The sequence below is a fragment of the Scyliorhinus torazame genome, chromosome 14 (genome assembly GCF_047496885.1).
Source record: "Scyliorhinus torazame isolate Kashiwa2021f chromosome 14, sScyTor2.1, whole genome shotgun sequence".
Taxonomy (NCBI): domain Eukaryota; kingdom Metazoa; phylum Chordata; class Chondrichthyes; order Carcharhiniformes; family Scyliorhinidae; genus Scyliorhinus; species Scyliorhinus torazame.
In genome coordinates this window covers 16,521,151-16,539,358 of record NC_092720.1, presented here as the reverse complement: position 1 = coordinate 16,539,358, position 18,208 = coordinate 16,521,151, and the positions used below count along the sequence as shown (strand labels likewise).

Sequence of the window (18,208 nt, the reverse complement as noted above, 5' to 3'; positions counted from 1 at the left end):
CTCATCCAAGTCATTACTGAAAATCACAAACAGCAGAGGACCCAGAACTGATCCCTGCGGTACACCACTGGTAACTGGGATCCAGGCTGAATATTTGCCATCCACCACCACTCTCTGACTTCGATCGGTTAGCCAGTTCGTTATCCAACTGGCCAAATTTCCCACTATCCCATGCCTCCTTACTTTGTGCAGAAGCCTACCATGGGGAACTTTATCAAATGCCTTACTAAAATCCATGTACACTACATCCACTGCTTTACCTTCATCCACATGCTTGGTCACCTCCTCAAAGAATTCAATAAGATTTGTAAGGCAAGACCTACCCCTCACAAATCCGTGCTGACTATCCCTAATCAAGCAGTGTCTTTCCAGATGCTCAGAAATCCTATCCTTCAGTACCCTTTCCATTACTTTGCCTACCACCGAAGTAAGACTAACTGGCCTGTAATTCCCAGGGTTATCCCTAGTTCCTTTTTTGAACAGGGGCACGACATTCGCCACTCTCCAATCCCCTGGTACCACCCCTGTTGACAGTGAGGACGAAAAGATAATTGCCAACGGCTCTGCAATTTCATCTCTTGCTTCCCATAGAATCCTTGGATATATCCCGTCAGGCCCGGGGGACTTGTCTATCCTCATCTCCACCAATTTTTGTGCCATCTGCGAACTTACTAATCAGACCAGCTACATTTTCTTCCAAATCATTTATATACACTATGAACAACAAAGGTCCCAGAACTGATCCCTGTGGAATGCCGTTAGTCACAGCTTCCCATTCAGAAAAGCACCCTTCTACTGCTGGAAGTAGAATGCAATGCAGCGTGTAATGCAATGCTTGCAACCAAGGGTAATCACTACCACCAGAAAGTTCGCCTCCAAGTCACTCATCATCCTGACCTGGGAATATATCACCGTTCCTTCCCTGTTACTGGGTCAAAATCCTGGAACTCCCTCCCTAACAGCACAGTGGGTGGAACAGGACTGTAGGGGTTCAAGAAGGCAGCTCACCCCCATCTTAGGGCAATAAAGGATAGGCAGTAAATGCTGTCCGAGCCAGCGATGCCACATGCCGTGAATGAATTTTTAAAAATCTCATCAGCTAAATCTTAGCTCAGCCAACCAAACCGGAAAAATAAGTGATTACGTGAGCCACTTGAAAGACACTGGACTGGATTCTCCCGTCCCGTTGCACCAGATTTCCCCGGGATTCTCCGTCTCGCCAGCCGGCCAATGGGGTTTCCCCATTGTGGGCAACCCCACGCCGTCGGGAAACCCCCGGGCTGCCGGCGTAGCGGAGAATCCCGACAGCGGAGAATGGTGCCCACTAAGTTTCTCACCTCTTTTGCTCTTCCTGCCAAACCTTTTCCGAATATTGATCACTCTTTGTAAGGAAAAAAAACATCTTCCTCACGTCCATCCTTACTATGTCCTGCATCAATTTGAACCAGATCGAGATCTGGCTGATTTGGCTCGACATAATACTCTGGTTCTATTTTTCTATGTTTCTGTAAACTTCAATAAATTTCTCCTCTCCCACAACTGCATTCTATCAAGGCGAGTAACTCTCAGCTTCTCTATTCTCTCTTTAGCACTCAGTAATCTGCTGGCATCAGTCCTGTGGATGTTCTCGGAACTGATTGAAGGGCCCAACTGTCTTGGTAACAAAACAGAAGGCCATACTTGAGTACAATCTGACTTTGGCACTGTGCACTTTCAACATTACAAATTATTCAACATTTGTCCTGTCTTAACTGTTTGCAATGGATGTTAACCTTAGTCACAGAGCTTCTTATGTATCTAATCTAAACGCATTCAAAGTATCATCTTGCATCATTGGCATTGTCTATATATGTGTTTGTGTAACCTACCTCTTCACTCACCTGATGAAGGAGCTACACTCCAAAAGCTAGTGATTCCAAATAAACCTGTTGGACTTTAACCTGGTGTTATTGGATTGGATTTGTTTATTGTCACATGTACCGAGGTACAGTGAAAAGTATTTTTCTGCGATCAGCTCATCAGATCATTAAGTACATGAGAAGAAAAGGGAATAAAAGAAAATACATAATAGGGCAACACAACATATACAATGTAACTACATAAGCACTGGCATCGGATGAAGCATACAGGGTGTAGTGTTAATGAGGTCAGTCCATAAGAGGGTCATTTAGGAGTCTGGTGACAGCGGGGAAGAAGCTGTTTTTGAGTCTGTTCGTGTGTGTTCTCAGACTTCTGTACCTCCTGCCCGATGGAAGACTTCTTGCTTATGGAGACAATCATACTTGTTAGTAAGTGATCGCCGAAGAAGAGGAACCTGTGGGATTCACTCTTGCCATTTGTCTGAAGCTTTTTTTTAGTAATGATTAGTTTCATAAAATACTGGGACAATTTTGTTATGAGATTAACAATTTAGCATTTAACGTGTCAACTTACTGCTCGCATTACACTGCAGTTGTTTGAGTTCAAGTATATGTATTCTGGATTTGTATGGCACAGAATAAATTAAACCATTTTATTGTAGATCTAAATACTTGATGAAAGTAAATAATCTTTCAGCAACTACTGTACTTTTCTGCAAATTTAAAGCACAACAAATAAACGGTGAACTAAGGCAGCGGTGTTAAAATTTAAAACAATTCACTCGGGCACGATCATTATTTTTTCCTCGAGGTTCCAAAGTAAGTTTACCCGAGCAGGAGATGCAGGCTGAATCTTCAGGTCAGTACCGAGGGTGCACTGCACTGTTGGAGGTGCACTTTTTCAGATCGGGTCATAAACCAGGTCTTATTTGCCCTTTCAGGTGAATGTAATTGATCCGGTGTCATTATTGTGAAGAAGGCGAGGCAAGTTCTCTTGGCTAATATTTATTTGCCAGCCAAGAATCAATAAAAACAAGTTAACTGGTCATTACCACATTGATCTAATTAAGTGACAGAGCAGGCTCGAGGGGCCGAATGGCTTGGACCTGCGGCTCGAGGGGCTGAATGGCCTGGACCTGCTCCTAATCCGTGTATTCTTGTGCTGTTTGTGAGATCTTAATGCGTGCGGATTGGCTACCGTGTTTACAACATTCCAACAATGACTGTGCATAAGATGTTCTTGATTCGCTGTCAAGTACTTCCGGAATAGCCTGAGATTTCGAAATCAGAGACATGCTACAAATCTTTATTTTCTTTTAACTCTAAACAAACAATAGTATATATCACGTTCAGCGTAAAAAAAACTTTCCAACACATGGTGAGGAACGGACACCGGGCCGAGGAAACAAACATTTGGAGGCATCGTCATTCAGTTAGTCAAAGATGAGGGTTTTAATTAGGGTCTGTTACAAACCCCCGTTGATGATACTACTGGACGGGAAGATCCCAGAATGGAACTCTGGTTCAAAAGAACATCTGCGGGATTCTCCATCGGCGGGATCCTCCGCTTCGCCGGCAGTGCGCCCATGCCCACGGATTTCCCGGTGGAATGGGATGGCCACGATGGGAAACCTCTTTGGCCGGATGCTGAAACGGAGGATCCCAGCCGGGGCGCGCCGCGGCAGAAAACGGGGCTGGCGGGACGGAGAACTTTTGCGACCCATCATTTTTGCTTTGTTTTCGAGAACGTGGAAGAACAGAGTTACAGGAATGCTAATTAGCTTTTCACAACAAAAAGGTCATTAAACATGAAAAATTTGATTACCATATAATTCTCCTTCGCTCCCACTTACCTTCAAAGGTGTGCACCGATTTTAAGAATAAGGCATGTTGCAAAGTATATACTTGGCTGCAATATTCTCAGTAAACACACAATCCCTGAAACCCAACAGCTAACTGTCGTCAGACAAAACCCCACTCTGAAACCAAGTGGTAAATGTCACCCAGTCGGACTTCTGTGGATTTCTTCTCAAATTCCCCTAAATGTTTGTCACACAAAAGTTTCTAAACTCCACTCTCAAAATGACATGCCTTAGAATCTTCTTTCAAACAATGCTTTCTCTAATCTGTTTTAGCAAGGATCTACCTCCAGGATTTCCAATTCTCCTTTCAGTATTCTTTTGTATTGAATTGCCACGTGCATCTAAACCTCCACACAAACTCTCAGGTGCTGTTTTCCTTTTTAATTCAATCTTCCTGAAACCTCTTTTCATTATCTAGCTCTGGAACTAACTTTCTTGTCCATTACTCCATTGAATGGTTTTCCTTCTTCTAGCAGGGCAGTGCGACTTACCTTCTCTCACACTGATAAGCTCCAGCTGCCAATAATTCAGTTAAACACAACCACAAGGCCAGGCTTTTGTAAAGTGGTCCCTTGTTGCTAAGCAACATCTCATTCTTTCTCCAAGCTCGTGTTAACTTTTCATGTCGTAAACTCTCTCAGCACAATACAGACCCAGTTCGAACGAAAGCCAGAAACCTTCATGCATGCAAACACCTTTGTTTAACATGAATCTAACTAAAGTTTTACCCTTTCTTACACAGACACACTAAATTAAACTCAACTTCAAACAATAACCTGGGCGGGATTCTCCATTGCCCGATGCCGATATCGTAATTGGCAATCGGGCGGAGAATTCTGTTTACGATTGAATCGGGGGCGACGCCTGTTTTCGGATGCTTCACCCCCTCCAAAACGGCGTCATCGAGGAGTACGCTGCATGCCATTGGGACGGCCTCTGGATATTACCTGAAGGCCCTCCCCAGATGCTCCGCCCCCGATGGGCCGAGTTCCCGACTGCGCGGGACACGTTTGCTCTCAGTGTTTGTGAAGCCGGCGTGGCGGCTGGGGACCGTGTCCAGCGCCACCACAGTCGGGAGGGAGCCGTGCCGCTGGCTGGGGGTCTTCGAGATGGCTGGGGGGAGGGGGGGATGAGGGGGGTGGTCCGAGGTTGGCGAGGGGGTGTCCAGGGGGGCACTACCTGGCAAGTCGGGGCCACGTGCAGCTGGCTCCATGTTGTACGGCACGATCGCTGCAGGTCATCGCCGTGCGCATGGGGGGTAACAGACGGGGCAATTCTCCGACCGTTAATTTTGTGAAGTCCGTGTGGTTTACGTGGTGCAACTGCTAACCCCTCACCGGCCGGAGGGTCGGTGATCGGGCCTCGTCGATTTTTTGGTCGTAAAACTAGGCACTTCCTCCGGACATGGCCTCAAAGTCGGAAAATCCAGCCCCTTATTTCTAACATCCAACATTACAAACATAGATCACTTAAAACTACCTCTGCTTTCGGACAGGTCTTAATAGAGGGAATCCAGTCAGAGGGTTTTAGGGGGAAAACTCCAGAATTTGGGACCTAGTTCACTTAAGCCATTATTGTCAGTAATGCGACAAAGGAAGGGAGAATTAACAAGAGGTCAAACACAGAAGAATAGAAGGTTCAGAGGTCGGGTTATAGGGTTAAAAGAGATTACATAAAGGATAAGGAGCAAAGAGGACTCAAAACTGAAGATGAGAATTTTAATTTGAAACATTGCTGAGTCCAGAGCCAATAGATGACAGGTATTAAATTACTTTGTGTGTGGCTCTGGGTGGCAATGGGATTGAAATTACCGACCCTGGAATCAGGAATATACAATTATAATAATATATTAAACTAATACAACATAAATAATTTCCAGGGCATGTATAAATGTTGACTTCAAGTCTTAATTGAAATGTGCATGTGTGTTAATTAGGTTGACACTATGGGAGTGTTCCTGTGCGTGGGAGTGAATGTCCATCAGATGAATTGTTAAACGAGGTTCCGCAGAAGTCCACTGGAACAGCAGGGAGTTCAGGTGTCCTAGCCAACATTCCTCCCTCAGACAATGCCAAAACAAAAAAAAAAAGTTGCCAGCTGTTCATTTCATTGCTGTTTTTTGGGATCTCGCTGTGTGAAAAATAACATCTGCCTACATATGTGAAACTCTTCCAGATGTTTTACGGACACATCGACCCTGCTGTGTGAAACTATTTGCTATAGTTGTGTGTCCCAGGCAAGCCCGGCGTGCAAGCTCTTTGCTTGGCTCCTCCCTTAAGACAAACTCTTGGCTGGGGAGAGAGCTTTGTGCTTCCTGCAGACATGCTTGTGAAGACATTGCCATGTTGCTTGCACTCCAGATAGGGCCAAAACCAAACCGATACAGTTATGAGAATTCTGTCCCCAGTGAGTCCCTCTGTGGACCGTTTCAGACATGTCCAGACTGAAATCCCTAAAGGTGACCTGAGACATAATAAGGTGCCAGATGTATGTGAGTCACTTGTACTTTCATAGATATAATTTCTAGCTCCCTCGCCTATGCCCAAAATGCCTCTACCGACCTTCATCCATCCCATCTCAGCCTCAGAAGACAACATGGCCCGGTAAGCCACATGTCATCTGTAGCCCAGTGTGTGCACTCTGCCCTCTGGGTCAGGAGGTTGGAGGTTTAATCTTGCTGATTCCCCAGCTTCATACTGCATTCCCAGCATTTTTGCAGGGGAGGGGCACAGGGTTATCTGTCTGCAGGAGGCATATAGCTGATCGGGCTTGTTAACCATAGAATCATAGAATTTGCAGTGCAGAAGAAAGCCTTTCGACCCATCGAGTCTGCACCGGCCCTTGGAAAGAACACCCTACTTAAGCCCCTGGCTCCACCCTATCCCCGTAACCCAGTAACCCCACTTAACCTTTTTGGACACTAGGGGCAATTTAGCGTGGCCACTCCACCTAACCTGCACATCTTTGGACTGTGGGAGGAAACCGGAGCACCCGGAGGAAACCCACGCAGACACGGGGAGAACGTGCAGACTCCGCACAGACATTGACCCAAGCTGGGAATCGAACCTGGGACCACTTGAGCCACTTGAGGCCAATTAAAGGGAGCTGACTGGAATTTTCCAGTTGGCATCCAGTTTCTTCCACTGAGAAGGGTCAGTTTAGATGCCATTTGGGATGGGCAGCCAGTGGCAGGCTAAGTGAGGGGGGCTCCTCTTCAGGCATGCCTAGAGGGCCTCAGTACCTGTCTCGGTGAAGGACCAGCCTCAGGCTGCCCTGTAGAGGGCCCTTCCCCGTCCTTCACTGCAATGGGGACATAACTGCAAAAAACAATTGAAAATGTAAGGTTTTGGAAAGTTGGACAACGGACCGCCATCTTGAAAATCCTATGTTAATTACATAATTGCAGCATCTTGCTTCTTCCAAGCTGGAAGGTCCTGATTTGTCATTGCGGTTTTGTGATTACCCCGCGATCCTTCATTGGATGGTGAATCTGTTTTCAGGCCGATTTTATTCTGGGGGTTGGTGGGGGGGGGGGGGGGGGGGGGGGGGGGGGGGGGGGGGTAGTGGTGGGGGGCGGGTGTGCGTGGGGAGGCCACGGTATTCACAATGAGTAACTGTTTCCCCCTCAAGTCTGTTTCCTGCCCCCCTGGAGGGAATTTCAGCCTTACATTTCACATTGATAACCTTTCAGAAGAACAATGGAAATAAACGGTCTCAGTGAATGAAATTTGACGGTACAGGATGTAAAATTTTATCAAGAAGTCTTAATTTAACAGCTTTCCATTCTACGAAGCACTGAAGTGCAGATTCTAAATTGGGGGGGGGGGGGGTGAAGATAAGTGGATTATCTCTCAACGTCTAGAAGTTGGGCGGTACGGTGGCGCAGTGGTTAGCACTGTTGCCTCACGGCATTAAGGACACGGATTCGATCCCGGCCCCGGGTCACTGTCCGTGTGGAGATTGCTCATTCTCCCCGTGTCTGTGTGGGTCTTACCCCCACAATACAAAGATGTGCAGGGTAGGTGGCTGGGCCGCACTAACTTGTCCCTTAATTGGAAAAAATGGGGCACTCTAAATTTATTTTAAAAGCATCTGGAAATTAACCATTAATATTTAGAAGAATGGTAATTTAAAGTAAATGTGGATACAGATGTGAAAGATGCAAATCACAGTTTTGATCAGACATCAGTTTATTTATTGTATAGTGCAGAGATTGAGAACGGTGGGTTGAAACTTGAAGCAGGTATATAGCGCATCCTAAATTAACTATTGGCGGTCTTGTGGTGCACTGGGTAGCGGCCTTAACTCTGAGTCAGAAGATGTGGGTTCAAGTCCCACCCCTGGACTTGATGGAAGGTGCATTCATAACACGGCCAATCAGGTTGAGCGCCAACCTGCAAATCCATCCAACACGCCAATGGCTGGCGGTAATAGCGGGAGAGACTCCAGGTCAGGCACGCTTGATGTGGAGTGGCGCCCCCTCAAGCTATTAGCCCCTGGCGACGGACAAGCAACCTGCTCCAGGAATTACTAGCTATGGAAATGAACTAAAGTCTGCCTTGGCGCATCACTGGGTGCAAGAAGAGAACTGAACTTTCATTATTGATAATAATTGAATATTAACAATTGATACAGCTCAACTTATCAATGGTCAATGGAAATCTACATTTCCACAACACATTGAAGGTGCTTACAGGTTTGAACAGATTGATTTGCCCTGCATTATTTTTCAGAACAAATGCGTCAAAGTTGGGTTTGCGTATCAGAGTACCAAAGTTAAAGTGGTGACCCTTTGGTTAATATGTTTGGGGCTTGTACCTTTTTCATCGTCCATTTCTGTTCAAAGGCGGATAAGTTCTTGACAATAAAAGCAATGAGGTACCTTTAATGGGTGTCACGTTTTCTTTTCATTTTTATTCCGTTCTTAAAGTTCACAAAGCCATTGCGCAGAGTGCACAGGGAGTGCTCTTAATCCATCTCCTTGCTTGCTCTAAAAACCAATCCAAACTCAAATTGAATCCAATTCATGATCCCCACAAGAGAGACATTGTGGATCCAAGCATTGCACCTCACCTTGGCTCACCTTGGGCTTGTCTTAGCCAAAAGGCTGATAAGCAATGTATTAACATCAACAGAGACTAAATAAATGAGTTAGTCAGCTGAGGCATCTTCAGGGAGAGATCAGAACTGTCACTCTTACTTGATGAGGTGGCAGAGTTCCAAATATTTCCGTTTATCTTGTTTATTGCATCCACTCTGCGGAGCCTTCAATTTGAAATAGGTATATTTAATTTAATTGCTGACACTGAAATGTGTAGCGAATGTTTAGCGAATCAAGAAAATGAGAGAGAACGTAACCTTCTCCCATCCTTTCAGACTGTCAATGTTGCAAATGGAACGGCCAAAATGACAATGGCTGGAATTCTCTTGCTCTTTGGATTCTCTTTTCCTGCTGGCAACGCACCCCCACCCGTGGGGGGGTGTTCCCAGCAGCAAGGGTTCAATGGGAATACTACAGGCAACCGAGTTTCGGATGAGCCGCTGATTCGGGTTCGCCTCGCCTTGTGTTTTTCCTTTCCCTCTGATGTGTGTTTGTCTTCAAAGGAGGACGCAGCGGGGTTTAGGGAGCACCAGGTGCAGCGATCCTGGGCGAACATCTCCCAGGACCCGACATCAATACCAAAATTCCAAAGTGAAGCCTTCAGGCTGCCCATGTAGTACTTCCCTTGACCTATCAGAGAACACCCAAGACTCAAGCTTACTTAGAACCTTATGTTGGCAAAGTGGCAGTTTAGCGATATCCTAAGAACAAAGAAATATAAATATTCCACTTACTTGGGAAAACAATCCTTCCTTCTCTCCTGAAGCAATGTCCTTAATCCCTAACGCGTGCAGCACCGCAATATGGAAAGGGTAAATGATCTGCCAGGTCTTTGCTTTTGCTGCCAGTCACTCTCTTCTTTTCCCTTATTCCTTCATGGAAATGCTTTCTTACCCTGTATGACTTCAGGTCGAAAACAGGACCTGGGGCAGGATTCTCCGACCCCCCCGCCAGGTGGGAGAATCGCCGGGGGTCAGCGTGAATCCCGCCCCCGCCGTCCTCCCAATTCTCCTGCCCCTCAAAAACTGGCCCGGCGTGAATCGTGCCGCCCGCCTCGGAGAATGGCAGGGTCCGGCGCGACTCAATGGGTGCCGGGGCCGCCCGAATTCTCTGGCCCGCGATGGGCCGAAGTCCCGCCCGTCTGTAGCCGGTCCCGCCTGCGTAAATCAGAGTAGGTCCCTTACCGGCGGGACCTGGTGGCGAGGGTGCCGATGTTCCTGGGGGGTCGCGGGGGGGATCTGGCCCCGGGAGGTGCCCCCACGGTGGCCTGGCTCGCAGTCGAGGCCCACCGATCCGCGGGCGGGCCTGTGCCGTGGGGGCACTCTATTTCTCCGCATCAGCCGCTGTGGTCCTCCGCGATGGCCGATGCGGAGACGAACACTCCCGCGCATGCCCAGGGATGACGCGCTGGCGCTCCCGCACATGCGCCGACTTGCACCGGCCGGCAGGGGCCCTTCGGCGCCGGTTGGCGTGGCGCCAAGCCCCTTTCCCGCCGGCCGGCGGGGTGCCAACCACTCCAGGGCAGGCCTAGCCCCTGAAGGTGCGGAGGATTCTGCACCTTTGGGGCGGCCCGGCGCCAGAGTGGTTCACGCCACTCCGTCCCGCCGGGACCCCCGCCCCGCCAGGTACGGGAGAATCCCGCCCCTAATATTTTGATAATCATGATTATATGCATAGTCAGCCAATTAATCAAAGATGTGCGGGTTAGGTGGATTGTCCATGCTAAATTGCCCTTGGTGTACAATAGGGTTGGGTGGGGTTATGGGTTACAGGGATGGGGTGGAGGTGTGAGCTTAAGTAGGATGCTCTTTCCAGGGGCCAGTGCAGACTCGATGGGCCAAATGGCCTCCTTCTGCATTGTAAATTCTATGATCTATGATAATTCAACATGAATTGTGCCTGAGTCTGTGGCATTCACTTGATTTAAATGTAATTTAGTTGTTGATGTTGGAATTCCCGTACCAGCTTACCCAAACAGGTGCAGGAAGGTGGCGACTCGGGGCTTTTCATAGTAACTTCATACTTGTGACAATAAAAGGTTATTATTATCATCTGTATTATTGAGGAAAAACCACTGACTAACTGCATGTGTGGCTGCAGTGACACTGTTTTGACACCTGCATTATCATCGTGGTCTTACACACCCTCACACAATACAGGTGAATAAACATGCCGATGTGTATATCTACTTGACCAACATCTACTGCTATTTAGTGTCCAAAGAAGCAAAACACATAACGATCAAAAAAACATTTGCAACTGTGCTTTCCCTCTCATCATTTTACCAACAAATGCAAATGGTTGACATGTACACATCGTGCAAATATTGAGACTAGAAATCACAGCCCTATGGCAGTGCATGTTACTCATTTTTTATTTATGATTCAAGAATACAATTAGCCACATGTGGCTGGGTAGTTAAGTATTGGACAACATTGCCAGATTACCATGTCTTCAGGGAGTATCAATGAATAGACAATTGCTGGCAAGGGCACTTTGTGAGGGAGGGAAAAAGTCACAAATCTCTCAATTCTGCTCAGTAAAGGCCGTCACTCATTCGACGCAGCAGGATAAATTAGGTACAGCTGTGGCTCGGTGATAGCACGTTAGCCTCGGAGTCAGAATGCTTTGTGCTCCTATCCGTCTGCAAAAACCTAAACCCACGCTCTGGGCTGTCACTGCAATGCAGAGTTGAGGTGCCATGTTTTGAATGAGATGTTAAACCTAATAGTAATAATCTTTTATTGTCACAAATAGGCTTCAATCAAGTTACTGTGAAAAGCCCCTAGTCGCCACATTCCGGCGCCAGTTCGGGGGAGGCTGGTACGGGAATTGGACCCTCGCTGCTGCCTTGTTCTGCATTACAAGCCAGCTATTTAGCCCACTGTGCCCCTCTCTTTCCACAGCGCTCACTATGAAGCAGCAGGATGTTTAATGAATTGATGGCACGGTGGATATTTTGAACAGTGAGATCAGTGAGCTGAAGGACTCAACAAAGCTCTTGGCGATTTCCAGTATTTTCTGCGTTTAAAGCGATGATTTTATTTCTCCGGTGTAAGTCAATGTTTAGACTCAGGACATTAATGAATTGGCACAGTTACACCAACGATTACACTGGTCCCACGCTGTTGTTTGTTCGCAGCGACTCCATGAGCTTAAATATTGACACAACAGACAAGGGAATTGAGCCAAAGAGATGTTGTAACAGTCCTCAGAGCTTCATTCCACTTCAAACTCACAACTGAACACATGGATCAGAATACTCGCGGTACGTTCTCGCAGTTTTAGGAATGCCAACTGTAATTAAAGATATTCCGGGAGGTATCATCACAGGGATTTCCCCACACGCTCCAGCCATTAAGCGGCGAACATTCTTGTGATGCACTGCCTTCCTTCGTCAGTTAGAAAGCAGAAAGACTCAGTGAGGAGGTGGCGTAGTCGTATTGTCACTGGACTAGTAAACCCGAGTAATCCTCTGGGGATCCAGGTTCAAATCCCGACACGGCAGATGGTGAAATTTGAATTCAATAAAAGTCTGGAATTAGACGTCTAATGATGACCATGAAACCACTGTCGATTGTCGTAAAAACCCACCTGGGGGAAGGAAATCTGCCGTCCTTACCTGGTCTGGCCTATATGCGACTCCAGACACACAGCAATGGTTGACTCTTAACTGTCCCCTCAAGGGGCAATTAGGGATGGGCAATAAATGCCCTGCGATGCCCACGTCCCATGAACGAATATTGGTCTTCAGGCCAAATCCTGGGGGGTTGGGAACCCAAATTGTACTTGGGATAAGTGCCCAGGCAGCACGGTGGCTCAGTGGTTAGCAGTGCTGCCTCACGGCGCCAAGGTCCCAGGTTCGATCCCAGCTCTGGGTCACTGTCCGTGTGGAATTTGCACATTCTCCCCGTGTTTGCATGGGTTTCGCCCCCCACAATCCAAAAGATGTGCAGGGTAGGTGGATTGGCCACACTAAATTGCCCCTTAATTGGAAAAAATGAATTGGGTACTCTTAAATTTGTGAAAAAAAACATGAGCACCGATAATAGAGCCAATTTCCCATTAATTTATTTAAATGGGCATTGAATGGGGTTGGATTCATCCCACAATCATCCCATCCAATTTACCATTTCCTTCTGAAGTCTGTGAGCTTGGCAATTCATTCATTGCTGGCTCAATTACCAAAGGGAAATTAATTCTTGTGTAATCATGTGAAAAAAAGCATTAACTTGGCAAATTCCCTTCTTTTGCCTTCCAATTTAACAGAATCTACAAAACTCTTTTATCAGCCCTCTTCACAGTTTTCAAGAGGAGGGGAGGGCGGACAAGGTGGTGGTGCAGTGGCATTGTCACTGGACTGGTAAACCAGAGACCCAGAGTAAGGCTCTGGGGACTCGAGTTCAAATCCTGCTATTGCAGAGTGTGCAATTTCAATACAATAGAAAATCTGGAATTAAAAGTCTAATGATGACCATGAAGCCATTGCCAATTGTCGTAAAAACCCAACTGGTTCACTAATGCCCTTTAGGGAAGGAAATCTGCCGTCCTTACCCGGTCTGGCCTACATGTGACTCCAGACCCACAGCAATGTGGTTGACTCTTAACTGGCCCCTCAAGGGCAATTAGGGATGGGCAATAAATTCTGGCACAGCCTGCGACACCACATCCCATGAATGAATAAAAGAAAAGGCATATAAACCTTCACTGATTTGACATTGTGAACATCCATTGTGAGCAAGATGGGCAGAATTTGTGTTTTTTCCCCCCTTCCCCGACAGGAACATTTCCTTCAGATAAGGTGCTCGGCAACAACCTCAAAGACTTCATTTGGAGCTGATTAAATTCGCAATTTCAGGCCGCATCATGATTCAGACTCACGCCCATCTGGTTGGGGAAATCAGTGATGTTGTGAGTGAGTGTCCATTGCCAGTGTCAAGCAATTGGTCCTAACTAGGTCATTGTCCTCTGTGGTCATGATGACATGTTTCACGACGGTTTGGATTGATCCCATGTTGCCACACTCATCCTCAGCGGGAGTCGACACCTTGAGGCTCAGCAATGTCATTGTCTTCCTTGACTCTGATCCACCAAGAATTGGCTTGAATCGTCGAGGTTTTCCGCTGGATTTGGCACGTGTACAGTCCCTCGTTATACTCATTTGCTACAATACTGAGGTCCTGGTCCTTCACAATGAAGTATCCAGGCACTGAATTGGCTAATAATTCCCCGTCCTTGTACCAACTGAAAGAAACACACCAAATGTTAATTATTGTAGCAGGAAGAGGAAGGGCTTGCATTTATCTAGCACCCCCATCACACTAAGAGTAGTTGTAGGTGATGCCAAGTGCTAAAGACATCGCCCATTTTATACATTAAGAGTCCATAAAAAGTAATTAAATGAATGATCAGTTAGCCTGTTTTCTTTTAGGTAGTGTGGATTCTGGTAAGGCATCACGGACAGTTAGAATGCAAGGGGAATAATACCACAGGATGCTCAATATCTACTTAAACTGCAAGACAGAGAGAGAAATTCTAATTCGACAGAAACACACAATGGGCCAATTACACTGCACACTTGGGTGAAGGGTCAGTTTCTATGCTGCATGACTCTGTGACTCTATGATGGAAGTAAATGGAAAGGAAAATCGTTCCTGCTTTAGCGCCAGTGGAGAGATCTTATGGCATCCCTGCCTCTGAGTCAGAGGCTCAGGGTTCGAGCCCCAGCTCAGGATTTGATAGCCAAGGAAGATGTGTTCGCAATGCGGCCAAACAGGTTGCTATCAATCGGAAAATCCTTCCAACACAGGCCAATAGCGGGTGGTCAGAGTGGGAGAGATTCCTGGTCGGTGATGTGATGGAAAGTAAGTTGGAGCCTCTACCATCACTATCCATAACTCCAGGGGACAACATGCAGGTAAAGGTGCATGTCACAGCAGATAGACACCCTGAGTGATCTGTATTACACCCATAGAACATGCTTTGCAGCTCCACTGAAGTTGTGTTTCAGAAATAATTTTGAGAAAGACTTGCATTTAGTTAGCATTTTTCTTGACCTAATAATAACAATCTTTATTGTCACAAGTAGGCTTACATTAACACTGCAAGGAAGTTACCTAAAAGCCCCTAGTCGTCACTTTCCGGCGCCTGTTCAGGTACACAGAGGGAGAATTTAGAATGTCCAAATGGCCTAACAGCATGTCTTTCGGGACTTGTGGGAGGAAGCACGGTAGCATTGTGGATAGCACAATTGCTTCACAGCTCCAGGGTCCCTGGTTCGATTCCGGCTTGGGTCACTGTCTGTGCGGAGTCTGCACGTCCTCCCTGTGTGTGCGTGGGTTTCCTCCGGGTGCTCCGGTTTCCTCCCACAGTCCAAAGATGTGCAGGTTAGGTGGATTGGCCGTGATAAATTGCCCTTAGTGTCCAAAATTGCCCTTAGTGTTGGGTGGGGTTGCTGGGTTGTGGGGATAGGGTGGAGGTGTTGACCTTGGGTAAGGTGCTCTTTCCAAGAGCCGGTGCAGACTCGATGGGCCGTGTGGCCTCCTTCTGCACTGTATATTCTATGATAAACCGGAGCTCCCGGAGGAAACCCACGCAGACACGGGGAGAACGTGCAGACTCCGCACAGACAGTTGCCCAAGCTGGGAATCGAACCTGGGACCCTGGTGCTGTGAAGCAACAGTGCTAGCCACTGTGCTACCGTGTCCAGGACATTCAGAAGCATCGTACAGGCAATGAAGTATTTTCTGAAGTGCAATCACTGGTGTAAAGTAGGAAAAGTGGCAGCCAATTTGCGCACAGCAACATCCCACAAATGGCAATCTGATATTGACTAGATTATCTGTTTGAGTGATTCCTCTGCGGGATAAACATTGCCCAGGGAACAGGCTCTTCTTCAAAATAGTGTTGTTGGATCTCTCATTCTGAGAATGTCGATGTTGGCCTTGGTTCATCAACTCATCCAAAACACCACAGCCTACCTTCAATAAAAGCAAATTACTGTGGATGCTGTATCTGAAACCAGATAAGATGGTGGGGTGGAGGGGGGGGGGGGGGGATTTAATATATATTAAGCCAAGAAAGAAAGAAATGGTACCAACCCATTTCATTTTAATTGTCTTTTACCATTTCTTTCTTTCTTGTCTAAGGGAATAGTGTAGATGGGCTTTAGAGTGGTTTCTCAGGTCGGCGCCGAGGGCCGAAGGGCCTGTACTGCGCTGTAATGTTCTATGTAATATATATTAACCCCCCACCATCTTATCCTTCTTTCCTTACCCTTTCTCCTCTTTGCTTCCCCCTCCCTCCACATCTACAGTTCATCCTCTGATGTTAGTTTCTCTGCTGTTTGGCCTCTCAAACCTTTTATCCTCTCTGGGGACGGCCATTAGCACTCTTTCCCCTTGGTTTCTGCGACCATTAGCACCCGGTTTCCCTGGGTTTCTGAGGCTGTGACTCATCTTTCATTCTCGCTCCACAGTATAAATATTCCCCACTTTCTCTGTCTGTTAGCTTTGACAACGAGTGGTCAGAGTCGAAACGTTAGCTCTTTTCTCTCCCTACAGATGCTGCCAGACCCGCTGAGATTTTCCAGCATTTTCTCTTTGGTTTCAGCCTTCCTTCAATACCGCACTGGAAGGTCAGCCTGCAATGTGTGTTCAAGTCCCTGGTGTATGATTCAAACTCTCAACCTCCTGACTCAGCGATGACACAATGAACCACAATTCTACGGCCTGAGACTGTGTGTATCATCTCGACCCCAAGTGGGCACCACAGTGCTGCACTGGACTACATTAAAGCTGCTATTTAAATGCAAGATGTTGTTGTACTACCATTGTTTGAGAGGGAAAATTGACCAGGGCACTGGGGGAATTCCCAGCTTTATTGGAATAAATGGTACATGAATACAGCAAGTTTCTGCAGCATTAATGGGTGATTACGCGACAATGGTTCAGTGAAACTCACCTGACATTCAGAGGAGTTGAATGTGAGACAGTCTTTCCACATCGGAAGGTCACTATGCGACCTTTGGATACATATTTCATCTTGACGTTCTGAGGCAGAGCAGTGGTTGTAATTGCTGCATCTGGCGGTTCTGAATGCAAACAAGGAAAGTCTGTTAGGGAGTCAAAAGTCCCCACTTCGTCAGCAACAAGTTAACTATTCGTGGTTCTGTCGTTATGCTGATTGGAGGATTCCCAGGTCAAAAATGAAGAATGTTGTAAATTAGTGGTTGAGCATGAATCTCATGCTCGGGGGCAGCACGGTGGCACAGTGGTTAGCACTGCTACCCTCACAGCGCCAGGGAGCCGGGTTCAATTCCGTCCTCGGGTGACTGTCTGTGCGGAGTTTGCACGTTCCCCCCGTGTCTGCGTGGGTTTCCTCTGGGTGCTCCGGTTTCTTCCCACAATCCGAAGATGTGCGGGTTAGGTGGATTAGCCATGCTGAATTTGCTCCTTAGTGTCCAAACTTAGGTGGGGTTACAGAGATAGCACGGGGGAGTGGGCCTAGATAGGGTGCTCCTTCAGAGGATCGGTGCAAACTCAATGGGCCGAATGGCCTCCTTCTGCACTGTCGTGATTTCATGACCCCCCCGATCCTTTCATGGTTATTCCAAGGAAATATATTTGTTTAAAATTAAAGCCTTTCATTTTCTGTTTTTGTCATTTCCGACTCCTGATGATCTCCAAGTCCGAGTGGTTGTAGTCAGGGATAGGTGAGGTGGGGCAGACATATTGAATTGGTGGGTTTGTCAAATCTCCGGGAGTGTCCAGGAATTGAAGATCAATCTCCAGGCCAGTGTCAACACTCAGATGAATAGGAAACATTAAAATAAATGGGTTCTCTTTCATTTTCTTTTGTTGTTGATTAGTTTTGAAAATATTGGCGACGAGGATGCAGGCAAATGTTGTTTGACCCACAGGAGTCATCCAATTAGGTAAAGGGGAGATATTCTTATTGGTTGGAGGCATTGAGCAGCCCCACGGCAGGAAAAAGGCTCCAGTGGAACAGTTGGAGTTGGGAGATTATGTGGTGAAACCTCGAGGAATATGTGGAATCAGGATTGGCAATTCCAGACAGTAGTTTGATAAGAAAGATGGGTCTGAGGATTTTATCTCATTGACAAGAAAGGAGCTCGAATAAAAAGGAGTGGAAAGTTATGGAAAGCTCAGGTTAGACAGGCTGTCCTGGACATTGCACCTCAGGAAGAATGTGTTCGTCTTGGAGTGGGCACAGCACAGATGCACCAACATGATACCTACACCTCAGAAACTGTAGCAGTTCAAGAAGGCAGCTCACCATCAACTTGCCAAGGACAACTAGAGCCAGTGATGCCGATAAACCCGTCAATTAATTGAAGGGCAGCCCGGTGTCGCAGTGGTTAGCAC

The 18,208-nt window shown here is 46.9% G+C and overlaps 1 protein-coding gene across 1 annotated transcript in view; it reads right to left on the bottom strand.

Annotated features, from left to right (window-relative positions):
• Nucleotides 1–11,172: 11,172 nt before the first annotated feature.
• Nucleotides 11,173–18,208, bottom strand: part of mmp23bb (matrix metallopeptidase 23bb) — a 38,668-nt gene continuing 31,632 nt past the window's right edge. The window contains exons 7-8 of the mRNA XM_072473743.1: nt 16,785–16,914; nt 11,173–14,066 (exon numbers count right to left, since the gene is read on the bottom strand). Of these exons, the coding sequence (XP_072329844.1) occupies nt 13,853–14,066; nt 16,785–16,914 (344 nt within the window). The 3' untranslated portion in view covers nt 11,173–13,852. The remainder of the gene's footprint in view (nt 14,067–16,784; nt 16,915–18,208) is intronic.